The sequence below is a fragment of the Quercus lobata genome, chromosome 6 (genome assembly GCF_001633185.2).
Source record: "Quercus lobata isolate SW786 chromosome 6, ValleyOak3.0 Primary Assembly, whole genome shotgun sequence".
Taxonomy (NCBI): domain Eukaryota; kingdom Viridiplantae; phylum Streptophyta; class Magnoliopsida; order Fagales; family Fagaceae; genus Quercus; species Quercus lobata.
This window is the reverse complement of record NC_044909.1, coordinates 12,709,271-12,724,033: the sequence shown is the minus strand read 5'-3', so window position 1 is coordinate 12,724,033 and position 14,763 is coordinate 12,709,271. Positions and strand designations below refer to the sequence as shown.

The following is a 14,763-nucleotide window of genomic DNA, read 5'->3' as shown; positions in this document are numbered from 1 at the left end:
ATATATATATATATAGATATATATATAAATATTCATGAACAGGTTCATGAACAATAAGGCTTAACAAAAAACAAGTCGAGCCCAGACTCATTTATGAGCTTGAAAAATAAAACCATATCAAACTAAGCCTTTAATTAATTGAAATTTGGGATCACTTATCCAAACCAAAATGGACTTGATAATATGCTTTATATGAGCTTAATAATGTACTTGGATTTTGAGCTAAAGAGCTTGATATTGAGCTTAAGTTTAAGGCTTATGAATTAAGCCGAGTTCAAGCTTTTGAATTTTGTGACAAATTCAAGTTTAAACATTGTTTGTATTCTTGGTTCGAGTTTGAGCCAAGTTTGAACATTTTACTTTTATTGTCTAGCTAAGCTCGAATATTCAATATTTGGGCTCATGTACAACCATACACCTACCAGTGTCTAGGTGAGGTGAAACCCCTTTTCTAGTAAGAGAGAGATACGTAACTTCAATTATATATATAAACACACACACACACACATGACGCGAGAGCCAAAAAAAATGTTATCAAAGGTTGCTTAAGGACTCGTTTGGTAACAGTATTTAGGTATTGGTTTTTAAAATAATGTAAAAATTGTGATCTAAAAAGTGTAGTGAGAAAGTGTATTTTGAGTACTCATAATGCAAAAAAAAATATATATATATCTGTAAGGACACGATTCCTGCGCGGCCCAGTGACATTTTCGGGTTCACGCGGGAGAGATCCCTCACAATACGATTTGTAGAGAGTGGGCTTGAAAAGCTTGGGTTTGGTCACGGGGGGATGGTCCGGTCTGGATTTCAGAAAGATCCCTGTGGAAAATGGACTGGGCCTAAACGTTTAAAGCCCCGCCATACTGCCACCTCTGAGAATGGGATCCTCGGACTTGATCCGAGGACCCTTGTGGTCCTTTCCGGCTGTCCAACGGAGGACTTTCTCTGTTCTGTGCATGGATCGTTCCGGCGATCTTCCTCATGAAGTCTCCTTTTTTTTCCTCCCCCCTTTGCTAGATCCACTTACTTCTTCTTTTATACTAGTGTGCGTTCGATGTCCTTCGTCCACGTGTAGGGTCAGTCTTTACAAATACTGACATTGGTCCCATCAGTCTAATCCCGGAATTGTTGGGGATGACTTGATAAAGCTGTAGAGTATGGTTCTGCCAGGCATTGGGCCTTATCCAGAAGGGTATTTAGGGTAATCGCCCCAAGGTATTTTGGATTTCCTTACGAATTTATCCCTTTATTCTGGGCGGATTATGGGCCTGCCGAGGACTAGACTGTCCTCGGCTGCCTCCCAAAAAGTGGTCCGTGCTCGGCGTCATGGAGCTTGGGCCACAGTTCTCCTCGGATTGGGCCCTCGGACTTTCTAAGGGCAAATGGGCCTGGTCCACGAATTGCTGGGCCCCACAATATCTTTAGTACTTTGTTTCTGTTACACTTTTTAAAGTATAGAAACACCCGTGTTTGGTATGAGTATGTATTTTTAAGGAAAAAAAATGTGTGTTTTGTGTTGTCAATATGTGGGTCCACGTTTTACAAAATAATGACAATAATGCTACTCAAAATTATTGCTTAAAGAGATTTATCAAAACACTGTGTTTAAATACTTTAAATTTAGAGTTGTGAGTAATTGGCAAAAAAATTTAGAATTGTGAGTTAAACACTCATCATTAAATATTGTTAATAAACACTGAAAACTATGGTTTAAACTCTAGTACCAACAAATATTCTGAATAAGAAGGACACTAATCTCTTTGTATATTTAATCACTCAATTTAAGATATAGGCATATATAGAGAGGAGGGATTAAAGACCAGTAAAGAAAAAAAATCAAATCATTTTATTTTTCCTTTTCAGCAGTGGAAACGAGTATATGTTTTGCTTTTATTTAGTAGCGGTTCTAGAAATTTTTTCCAATGTGGTCATTAAAAAACTTAAATTATTCAAAATCTAATAAAAAAAGAATTTAATATATTGACAAAAAAAAAAAAAAAAGCACATGCAAAATATATAATGTTTTACAATTTCCTTTTATACAAGTTTTCTTATTTTGAAAGTGTTACTTGATAGTCTCATTATCAATGCTGCAAGTTAAATCTCATTCAAAATTTTAGTTAAATAAAATTTTTAATTTCTTTTTGTTTGTAAGGGTCTAATATGCTGTTAAGGGGACCAAAGTTTAAGGACAATGACAATATTTGGCTACAAACTTAATTATAGCCTAAGGTTTCAACTCTTACTAAATAAATTAACATGGCTATATATTTTGAAAATCTAATCGTTAAATTACACGTTCTTAAAATATATGTCAAATTTCATGCAAATCGAATGTTATTTAATATTATATTCATATACATATTTTTTACGTCCAATTCTAGACTACAAAAACTCAAAATTTAAACATTTAATTGATTTCATAACTATTGATTTTTAATCTTCTTGAAATTTTGCAAGTATGGAGGATTTAAAAAAAAATGTAATATTGAATGGAGTTGTAGCCTTAGTCTACAACCAAGTTTGTTGCCAAATTTTGTCCAAAGTTTAATTATATTAGGTCTAAAAAAATTTAGGGTGGTCACAAATTTTTTTGAGGATAAAAAAATCATAAATTTTATTACAATTTATATATAATAATAATTTTTTTTACAGGTTAGACTGGTCCTATGACTACCTTGGCTCCAATGTGGACCTCCCCTGCTTCTCTTTTTCTTTTTCTTTTTCTTTTAGATATATTTTTTAAGGTAATCTTTTGCTTTTCATTATTTATAACAAATTTATATATATATATATATATATATAAATTGTCACAGTGCCTTTCTTTATATATTTTTCTTGAAAAAGAAAGTTTGTTATCTTGCAACAGCATCCCATATCCTACACCAAATAAACAAACAAATGCTGTCCCTAGATGTCTATGCATTACTGGTTTTGGGTCTCTAAAAAATAAGAATGGCAAAGCTACTCAGTGAGAATAATCGAATGTGTACATTATTATTTGTTTGGTCCCCAACCGCCCTCAAATTATTAACGCATTTTAGCATCTCTTTCTTTTTCGAAAGCAGCGCCACCCCCCTCTTCAAAATGAAAATGACACATCTTCTTCCAAAGAGACATAAATTTGTTTACAGAATTTAAAGGTGAAGATACACTTCTCTTATAATTTTTTTGGCCACCGAGCTTATTAGGTCAAATAGAATTTTGGCCTTATTTTGTGAGGGGCCAAAAGGTGACCCAATTATATGGTACTGCCTGTAATGCTTAAGGTCCCCAAGCTTGGTCTCCCCATGACCCATCTGCATTAATTGAAATTTTGGTTTTGCAGGAAAGAAAAATATTTGTCCTATGTTTAGCCTCTGCAGCTACTTGGGATAACTATGAAGAAAACCAATCACAAGTCTCTATCAGAATGTGCTAGGTTTTTTGGCTAGTGACTATTATCTGACATCTTTTGTTTTATTTATTTATTCATATTTGAATGTAAATGTTTGCAAAGAGAAAACAAAGAACTAATCAAAGAAAACTTCTTTATTTGCATACCTTTCCATTAATCAAACTTTACAATCAGTAAAAACTTTTGTACATGTTTTATCCTGTCTAATACTGCCTCTCACAAACAGATACGACAGTGATCTGTAGTATTGTCCTGTTTATAGAAACATACCCCATCTTTTCATTTCATGAAAGGTCACAACTCTCCGAATAGTTGTAACATTTGTCAAATGTTGTAACATTTCATCAAAGTCATGTCTATTCACCGAGAGTCACACCCATTAATCAAAATCACTATTTTTACGTAGACCGGATCCAACCTATGCATACTTATTTGAGTTTGCCTTAATTAGGGTTATAAATAAACCAAACTGTTTATAAGCAGCTCGAGGTTGGCTTGAAAAAAAAAATTATTTATATTCGTTTGTATAGAAAACAAGTCAAACTTAAGCCTTAAATTTAGATTTGATTATTAAACAAGCCAATCTCAAACAAAATAATATGTTCATGAACATGAGGGCTTGATTTAACTGTATACAATATTATAGTTTTATATGTATACTTGTCTAAAAATATATTTATATAGACTTGAAATAGATTGTATAAGTTTGTCAATAGGTTCATATAATATTAAATTATTATTTGTAACTTATTAATAATATAAACAATATATTCATAGTTAAAATTTATAATTATGAAGAGGTAAAACATTTTAGTCATGGTTTCCCCCTATATAGGAAAAGAATAGATTAATCAAGTAGTTGGTAATCAAGTTTGAGCTTGTTCAACAAGAAAATGAGTCACGCTTAAATATAAAATCTTATTTAATTACAAACTTGAACTTGGTTCATATTCGAAAAAAAAATTAAATGAACAAGTTTGAACATTTAATACTCAGCTCAAATCGGCTTGTTTACCGCCCTAGCCTTAGTCCAATATTTCCAATGGTAAAAGTTTAGTTGCGGAGATTAATCATTAAAGATTACAAATTAACTTTTTTGGATGATAAACTTTTGTAGGAAAAGACAAGCCCGGCATGTTTTTCAAGTTTCAAGTTTCAACTAGATGTAGCTTAGCTCTTCTGATCAATAATGCATCTAAGCCTAATCTATAACATATAAAGATGCTTTCAATAATAATTGGTGTTTACACTTAGGACTTTATTCAAAAATCTTCATTCTTCACCCGTGATTCAAGCAAAGGTACTCAGTTAATATTAATAAAACAAGACATCATTTTTTTTTTTTCTTTTTAAAGTTTAAACACAAGACTTGGTTAATTTAGGAAAAAAGAATTAATAATTTATGTCAAGGACCACAAGAATAGGTTAATTGGGTTCACTTTATCACCTTTAAATAATAAAAATATTAATTATAATGGGCAGATAAACTCCTCAAGGGCGCTTGATGCGTTTAGGGGCCTAAGGCGAAGATTGATTATCTTGTTTTAGATGCAAAATTACTACTAATTAACATGAACTACGTAGAATTCTTTTTTTTTTTAATAGAAATTTTAGTAAAAGTTTGTTAACTCAACTCTTATTATTATTTTATTTTTTAAAAGTGTAACATTCACAGTATTTTTCACAACAAATCATAAGTTTTAAGTTGTTTCTTGTTTTCTATTTGAAAACACCACTATAATTATTTTCTTGTCATCAATAATAGGCGGTAACAATCTGCTACTTAGCATTTATTGTAAAAGTGTTATGAAAAATATTGTAGACTTAGCATTTTTCTCACTTTTTTGTTTTTTTTTTTTTCATTTAATAAAAAAATATTATTTTATCTATTGATTATATATAACCCTATTGGTTAAAATTTGGGGGCCTTTTTTTTACTTGGAGCCTTAAGCGACCGCATCTATTACTCTACCATTCAGCCGGTCCTGAAACTCCTTAATACAAAAAAAAAAAAAAAAAAAAAAAGGTCTACTAAAATATCTCTAATAATACTAAAAGAGTCAAGCCTTTAAAAGTTATTATGATAATTAAAAAGAGGTTAGGACCACCGTAACAACTTAATCTGAACAAGGAAAATATAATAATAAAGAAAGAAAAGATCGAATATAATTTAGTGGAAATCTTAATATATGCTTTTCAATGTGAGAAGAGAGTTACTGCAAATTGAGGTAGGAAAATGTCATATCATATACTTTTGATACAAAATGTAGGAAAGCACTGAGAGGTAAATACCTATAGTTTCTTCTATAGAATCATAGATACAATTATACAAATTTTGTTCCCACAGAGAAATGATGTATTCTATTGAATATATATATATATATATATATATGAAATGTTAGTTAGAATAAAATTTTAGTGATTAAATTTATTATTTTCTAATAGATTAAACTATTAAAAAAAAGTGCGCTAAGTTGCTTAACTTATTGGAAAAAGTATCTTCTCAAAAAACAATTATTGAAAAAAGTAATAATATATAAATATATATATCTTAGAAATGTTAATTAGAATAAAAATTTAGTGATTAAATTTATTATTTTCTAATAGATTAAACTATTAAAAAAAAGTGGTGCTAGGTTGCTTAACCTATTGGAGAAAAGTATCTTCTCCAAAAAAAATATATATATATATATATATATGTATATATTTATCAGTTATGATCATATACCAGCCAATTAGAAAGGAGAAGGATATGGATGAACCTCTCCATCACTACACTAGTGGTGACAATATGGGTTCCCATACACAACATGCACCTTTTAATTTCTTTTTCTCTTCTATTTTTTTTTTTTTAGGACAGTCATGACCTCTTGTCGTGAACCTATAAAACCATAACCAAATTCTAAGCACTCATAATTTCCCAGTACTTTAACCAGGGAAGGGTATATATGGTGTCACTCTCACACTGTCACAAATGTGTGTATATTTATATATTTAAATCATTATTATATGATAGAGCTCATTCTCGTATTATTGGGCTAGTCATCCTCTTTTTTTTTTTTTTTTTTTTTTTGACAATTAGTGATCCTCTTGAGACCAGGACCATCCCACAAATATATCATACTCATAGGCCAAGGTGCTGTCCTCGTCAAAATAAATTACAAAAAAAATAATAATAATAAATAATTTGACCCCACAATTTCACGAGAGAAACTAGGGATTTCAATTAATAATAACATGGAAAATTTGATATTTGGTTTTTTTATTTTTATTTTTATTTTTAGAGAGTTTCAATCTATGATTGAATGAGAATTAAACCCTAGATCTCTTATACAACCATTAGAAACTTTACCAGTTAAGCTAATTGGAATTTTTTTTTTTTTTTTTAAACTTGACCCCACAATTTCACGAGAGAAACAAGGGATTTCAATTGACTATAACATGGAAAATTTGACATTTGGTTTTGTGTTTTTAAAATTAGGGACAGCACACGTTTTTAAATTTTAGTTCATGGCTTTCTCCGAAAAAAAAAAATTGTAGTTCATGGGATACTTTTTTAAAAACATTTTCAAAACAAATTTGTATTTCTGCATAGTAGTTTCTTTTTTTTAGGGCAATAATATTTTTTTTTTTACACTTTTTATTGAACATTTAAGAGTTCGGTTAATTGACGCCTTTACGACGTTTGTTAATGTACTATTTTAAGAAGGTTTTGATACAATTTTTATAAAAAATATAAAAAAAATCAATTACTTTTTTTTTTATATAAAAAGTTTTTAAAAATTTCTTAAACCAATACCCTTAAGGTATCCATTAATTTTTCCTAACACTTAAATATATTTCTTCAAATTGTGTTTTGACATTTTTTTTTTCTTTCTTTCAAAATGTATGTTTTAGACAACTGATCCAAATGGAAAAGAAACAGCTACAAGATCTAAATCATCTTGTGTGTTATCGAAGAGAAAGCCTTCATCTACGTTGCCTCACCATGTGGGGAGGAATTCTCTTTCTTCTTGTATCTATAGAAGATGTATTTTGCTAATTGTATCTATAATGGTGTTAGGCTTATAAACACAATAATTTATAAGAGATAATTGGATCATAAATATGATTATATGAATATTCCGAAATTTTGAAGCATATTCTAAAGTGTGTGAATTTTTATATTTATTTTTTCTCGAATAGAGTAAGTGATTAGTTTCATGTATATAGATGATCAATTATCTTGAATAAGAAATATTCAATATTTTAAGAGCAATAATGCCCCGTCTCACATAAAAGTCAGATACAGACATGAAAATCATGATAGATTCAATTTTCTGTCTTGAATAATTTGTCACTACATAGCTTGATTTACTTCTAAGGATATGACTCTTAATTGGCTACAAGGTATGGCACCACATTATCCACAACCACAACGACAAGTTGCTTGATTGGACTCTCCACAAGAAAGATGAAATTTGTCTTTTATATTAGAATTTTAGATGAAGGAGACTATGGGATTATTGAAAAATGGCGATGAATTAACCTTGCCGGAATGTTGAGTAAAAGGCTTGAAGGTCTTCCGGTGATAACCTCTTAATTGCAATTTTTCCTTTTTGATGAAATGGGCAGTCATATCATTATCACAAGATTCATAATAATTATATTATTTTATTAATTATCTCAATAACCACAATAATTTGAATAAAATTTTTAATATATTGCATTACGGAATTACACCCATTCCATTCATTTCAATAATTTGGATCTTATTCTACTAGTCTACATTATAGTATTAGAATTGTATAGTTAAATAATTAAATTTATCATATCCCAATAGTTCAAACTGGAAACGGCTATGTGGAATTTGGTCTACTAATAACACTCAAACAGATGATATATTGACAGTGGCTGCTATGCAGCACCGCCGGGAGTAATGATCGCTTTAGGCCGGAACTGCCGGGAGCTTGGGAACCCCCAAATAGTTAATGCCTTGCGTGATATTGTGCAGAGGTGGGATCCCAAAATTGTCTTCCTATCGGAGACAAAGCTCCGAAAGAAATCTATGGAAAGAGCAAAGACAAGAGCTAGTTTTGTTTATGGTTTGGTAGTTCCTAAATCAAATAGAAGTGGAGGTTTGGCAATGTTGTGGAAGAAAGAATTCAATCTAGACATCATGGGGTATGCGGGCAATTATATTGATGCCATTGTTATGGAATCAATCTTAGGCCTCAAATGAAGGATTACAGGGTTCTACAAACACCCAGAAACCCACAAGAGAAAGGAATCGTGGGATCAATTACGTGCCTTGAACAAAAAATTCCAGCTTCCGTGGATGTGCTTTGGAGATTTCAATGAGGTATTGTCTATGACTGAAAAGATGGGGGGAATGCAAAGGCCTCAACGCCATATAGATGAATTCCGAGCTGCAATTAATGAGTGTGGCTTCAAGGATTTAGGGTACAATGGCCCTGATTACACTTGGTGCAATATGCAAGAGGGAGAGAGGAGAATGTACCTAAGGTTGGATCCAGATTTTGCTACTTTGGATTGGATTGATCATTTTAAGGAAGCTTAAATACATCACATTGTAGATTCCACCTCTGATCACTATGCGTTACTACTGTCAGATTCTTTTGCTCCCTAACCTCCTAGAAAGCGTTGCTTTCATTTCGAAGCTATGTGGACTAGGAGAGAGGATTGTAGAGACATCATTATAGTAGCCTAGAATGGTGGTATGAATTTAAGCTCCCCAACTTGTATGGCTTCAGGTCTTAAGTAGTGTGCTGTGGAATTGTCTAGATGGAACAGACTAGTTTTTGGACAGGTCTTAAAGAAGATTCAAGAAAAAAGGAAGGCTTTATGCAATATGGTACAAAGGGATAGAGATAGGTGTATGGGTAGAGAAATCAATGAGCTCCAAAGAGAAATCAATGATTTACTGGATAATGAAGAAATTATGTGGCAGCAAAGATCAAGAGTTCAATGGTTGGGTCTGGGGGATAGCAATACAGAATATTTTCACTCCAAATCATCGGAAAGGAGGAAGAAGAACACAATTTTTGGCTTAAGGGATGAGAATGGAATTTGGAGTGACAATATTGAAAGTATAGCAGTTGTAGCAGTTTCTTATTTTGAAAAGCTGTATACTACATCTCTCCCAAGCCATATTTCAGAGGTTATTAACACAATTCCTACAAGAGTCACTAGTGAGATGAACCAGAATTTGATCAAAGAATTCACAAAGGAGGAAGTAGTGGCAGCCTTACAACAAATGCATCCCACAAAAGCTTCGTGCCCATACGGTATGTCTGCTATTTTCTTTCAGAAGTATTGAGATATTGTTGGAAATGATGTTACTAATATGGCTCTAAATGTCTTAAATTCAAACATGTCCATGGTTGAAATTAACAGAACCAACATAGCCCTTATCCCAAAAATTAATAACCCTACAAAAATGACAGAGTTCAGGCCTATAAGCTTGAGTAATGTCATTTATAAAATTATTTCTAAGATTCTAGCTAACTGTCTTAAAACTATCCTTCCCCAAATCATCTCTGAAAATCAAAGTGCTTTCCTCTCAAAGCACCTAATTACATACAATGTGCTGGTTGCTTTTGAACTCATGCATCACCTTGATCACAAAAGGGATGAGAAGGATTGTCTCATGGCAGTTAAGCTTGACATGAGTAAGGCGTATGATAGGGTCGAATGGAGTTTTATTGAGAAGGTCATGGAGCGTATGAGTTTTCATGAAAAATTGATTAATCTAATAATGCACTGTATTACTACTGTATCTTATTTTGTCCTTGTGAATGGAGTAGCCTACGGAAGCTTAGTTCCATCTAGGGGTCTTCGTTAGGGGGACCCCCCTATCATCTTACCTATTTCTCCTCTGTGCAGATGGATTCTCATCTCTCATTAGTGATGCTACTAGAAACAAGATGCTCAATGGAATCTCAATTTGCAGGGGTTGCCCCATGATTTCCCACCTATTTTTTGCTGACAATAGGCTTCTTTTTTTGTAAAGCAAGTAGACAAGAATGTCAAAAACTCATTGAAGTTCTTGAGCTCTATGAAACTGCGTCGGGGCAGAAAATCAATGCAGACAAATCCTCTGTTTTCTTTAGCCATAATACCCCCAATGAGCTAAAAAATGAAGTGTTGGAGATTTTGGGCCCAATGCAAGATCAAAGACACAGAAAGTATCTCGGCCTCCCATCAGTTATTAGTAAATCAAGGAAGGAAGTGTTTGCAGAAGTGAGAGAGGGTGGGGAAAAATTATCAGGGTAGAAGGAAAAGATGTTATCCAGTGATGGAAAGGAAATTCTAATCAAGGCTATGGCCCAGGCCATACCAACATGTACTATGAGTTGCTTCTAGCTTCCTAAGGGGTTTTTTGTGAGGAGATTGAAGGAATGATGGGAAGATTTTGGTGGGGGCAAAGGCAGCAAAAGTCAAAGATTGCTTGGGTTAGCTAGAAGAACATGTGTAAATCTAAGTTAAGAGGAGGAATGGGATTTAGAGATCTTCAGGCCTTCAATTTAGCTATGTTGGCTAAACAAGGATGGAGGCTGCTAACCAACCTACACTCACTTGTGGCACGAGTATACAGGGCAAAATACTATCCCCATGGCGATGTTCTCAACTCAAAGCTGGGTAGTAACCCTTCCTATGCATGGAGAAGCATATTCAATAGTGTGGAGGTAATTAGGAAAGGAACCAGGTGGAGGGTAGGCAATGGAAGATTAATTCACATATGGGAAGACAAGTGGCTCCCCACTCCTTCAACTTACAAGGTAATTACCCCCCTCGACCATTTGAAGATTTCCCAATGGTTTCATCTGTAATAGACAGTGAGAATAGAAGATGGAATGCTGAGTTAATTAGATCTCTATTTCTCCCCTTTGAGGCAAATACAATCCTGAATATCCCATTGAGCTACAACTTACCTGAGGACAAAGTAATTTGGATTGGTAATCGAAAGGGTGAGTTTACAGTTAGGAGTGCATATTACATCGCCCTTAAAGTAATCGAATCTGATGAGGTGGGTGAAAGCTCTTATGGTGACTTTAGAACCCCATTGTGGAGAAAAATATGGCATCTAAAAATCCCAGCAAAAATTCGGATTTTTGCTTGGAGGGCTTGCATGAATGCTCTCCCAACAAAGTTGAATTTGAACAAAAATGGTATTAACACAATTGTCCAATGTCCTATCTGTGACTAGGAGGTGGAAATCATAATGCATGCTCTAATTTCTTGTGATTCAGCTAGACAGGTTTGGGACAGGTGGGTGGAATGTCCAGTGAACCTTAATTCTGCTCATCTAGATGTTTCTGATATAGCCTTAAAAATATCAGATGACACTTCTAAGGATCTTGAAACTTTCTTTGTCACTGCTTGGTCCCTCTAGTATAGCAAAAACCAAGCAATCTTTGAAGCTAATAACCAAACCTCAAATCAAGTTTGGAATTTTTCTAGAAGAATTACTCAGGATTACAAGGAGGCATCCAATTTATTCTCTTGTGGTAAGGCTTCTATGGAACAAAAATGGAGACCCCCTCCCCTTGGGATGTTCAAGGTCAATGTGGATGGAGCTACGTCAGGTGATGGCAATCCGTCTAGCATCGGGGTGATTATTAGAGACAACAGAGATGAAACCATCACTGCTTTATGTATGTCACTTAATGGTCAATACCCAAGCCTGGAGAATAAAGTCATTGCTCTAGAGAAGGGAGTTCTTTTAGCAAAAGAAATGGAGCTGCAACAGATCATGTTAGAAACTGATGCACTCATAGTGGTTCAAAGCTTGTTAGCAGGTGACAAAGAGGGAGACTTAGGACATCTTCTTGAAGGGATCAGTGACACCTTGAATTCTTTTAGCAGTTGGCAGATTAAGCACCTGAAAAGGAACTGCAACAGGGTTGCTCACGAGCTAGCACAACTAGCAAAATGTACTAGTACGAAGCAAGTTTGTAAGGGAGTTTCACCTCCTACTGTGCAACACCTGATCCAGCTAGAAAAAGCCTAATGTTTTTGGCTTTTTACACTCTTGTACTATGACCTTGTTGTCTTCCAATTTCAGTTGAATGAAAGCAGTTTTTCAATTAAAAAAAAAAACTTTTGGAATAATCAATAATTTAACATATAGAAACAACTTTAGTCCAAGCAAGGAAAAGAATAAGTAGCTAATACTTTTCATAAGACAAAGGTGAGAGTGAACGAGATTCTCATTTTCCATCATTTGGTAGAAACTAGAAAAGATAAATGGACTGAAGAGCATAGAATAAATTATCATTTTCTCCTTTGTCCACAATTTTTTTTCCATCCAAATAGGAGAAAAAATAGAAATGAAAATCTGGAGACAAGAATAATGTACCATTTTGTCTCTTATCTCTCTTCCTTCAACATTTTTGCCCACAGGTTTCATTGCGTCAAATCATCATCTCCTATATGTATAATGCCCGATTGTGTGGGCAACATATATATATATATATATATATAAATGCTACATCCATAATATTTTCACAACAAATCATAGGTGGTTAGTTGTTATTGGTTCAAATTTGAATCTAACACTAGGATTACTTTTTTGCCCTAACAATAACAACCAATAACGACTAACCACTTAGCATTTGTTGTAAAAATATTGTGAAACTGTTATGGACATATCATTTCTTATATATATATATATATATATATATATATGAAGTGATGTTATTTTACTAATTCAACTTATAAAAAAATTACTTCTTATATTAATGGAAAAATTATTTCTTAGTATGTAATATTAGGTAATAGTAAATTTAGATAAACTATTTTTTATTTTATTTTATGAAACTTTGTTGATGGGAATGGCGATGGTCCAGAAAATGGGTGGAAAGACAATGGAAATGTTCTCAGATTCAAGACTGGTCGTAGGCCAAGTAAAAGGGGAACTGGAAGCTCGGGATACAAGAATGTAGGAATATTTGGGTCAAGTTAGGCGTATAAAAACGAAATTTGAATTCTTTGACTTATCACATATCCACAGAAGTGGAAATACCCATGCACACTCTTTGGCTACCCTTGCCACTTCCTCGGCACAAGATTTGCTCTGAGTGATACTTGTCGAAGACTTATGCACCCCTACCCCAACAAAGAAAGACTTGCTCCAAGTCCACCAAATCAAGTTAGGGCCGAGTTGGATAGATCCTATACTACTATTCCTTGAAAGGGATATATTGCCTGAATAAAAGTCAGAAGCTAAGAAAATACGAAGGAAAGCTCCTCGGTTTTGGTTGTCCGACGATAAAAAGTTGTATAAACGTTCTTTTTCTGGACCATATCTGCTTTGTGTACATCCCGAGGCATCAGAGTCACTCCTAGAAGAACTATATGAAGGAATTTGCGGAAGTCACATAGGAGGAAGATCCTTATCTCACCGGGCCATTACTCAAGGATACTAGTGGCCAGGCATGCAAAAAGAAGCACAAGAATATGTTAGAAAATATGATCAGTGTCAGAGATTCGCGTCAAACATTCACCAGCTTGGAGGAGTTCTTAATCCTCTTTTCAGCCCTTGACTTTTTGCTCAATGGGGTTTGGATATTGTAGGTCCTTTCCTTAGAGCACTAGGAAATAAAAAGTACCTGGTGGTTGACACAAATTACTTTACCAAGTGGGTCGAAACTGAACTTTTGGCTAATATCAGAGATGTGGATGTCAAAAGGTTTATCTGGAAGAATATCGCTACTCGATTTGGGGTTCCCCATACCCTCATCTCGGATAATGGCCTTCAATTTGATAGCAAAACCTTCAGGCAATACTGTTTTGATTTGAGGATAAAGAATAGATATTCCACTCCAGCCTATTCGCAAGGAAATGGGCAAGCTGAAGCTGTCAACAAGGTTATAGTGAATGGATTTAATAAGAGGTTGGACGATGCAAAGGGAAAATAGGTGGAGGAATTACCACATGTCCTTTGGACGTATCGAATAACACCTTGACGGTCAACAAGAGAGACCCCTTTCTCAATGACATATGGAGTCGAGGCTGTAATCCCTCTGGAAACAGGTTTCCCGACATTGAGAACAAATGCATTTACCCCAGATGGTAATGATGGGTTGCTGGAAAAAAGTCTGGACTTGATTGAAGAGCGAAGAGAGAATGCAATGGTCCAACTGGCCTACTACCAGCATAAGCTCAAGTAAGGTTATGATACCAATGTAAAGCTAAGACCATTGGCCCCAGGAGATTTGGTGTTGAGAAAAGTTTTGGGGACTACCAAGAATCCAGCTTGGGGAAAATTAGGGCCTTACTGGGAAGGGCCATACAGAATCACTTCGGTTGTAGGAATAAGTGCGTACTATTTGGAGGATCTAGACGAAAAAACTGTACTCCAT

At 34.0% G+C, this 14,763-nt stretch overlaps 2 protein-coding genes across 2 annotated transcripts; both read left to right on the top strand.

Moving 5' to 3' along the window:
• Positions 1–11,213: 11,213 nt before the first annotated feature.
• Positions 11,214–11,792, top strand: LOC115949847. Its single transcript, XM_031067117.1, has 2 exons — positions 11,214–11,568; positions 11,650–11,792. The coding sequence occupies exons 1-2, from the start codon at positions 11,214–11,216 to the stop codon at positions 11,790–11,792; spliced, it is 498 nt and encodes a 165-aa protein (XP_030922977.1).
• Positions 11,793–11,918: 126 nt separating this feature from the next.
• Positions 11,919–12,410, top strand: LOC115949846. Its single transcript, XM_031067116.1, has one exon. The coding sequence runs from the start codon at positions 11,919–11,921 to the stop codon at positions 12,408–12,410; it is 492 nt and encodes a 163-aa protein (XP_030922976.1).
• The last annotated feature ends 2,353 nt before the right edge of the window (positions 12,411–14,763 follow it).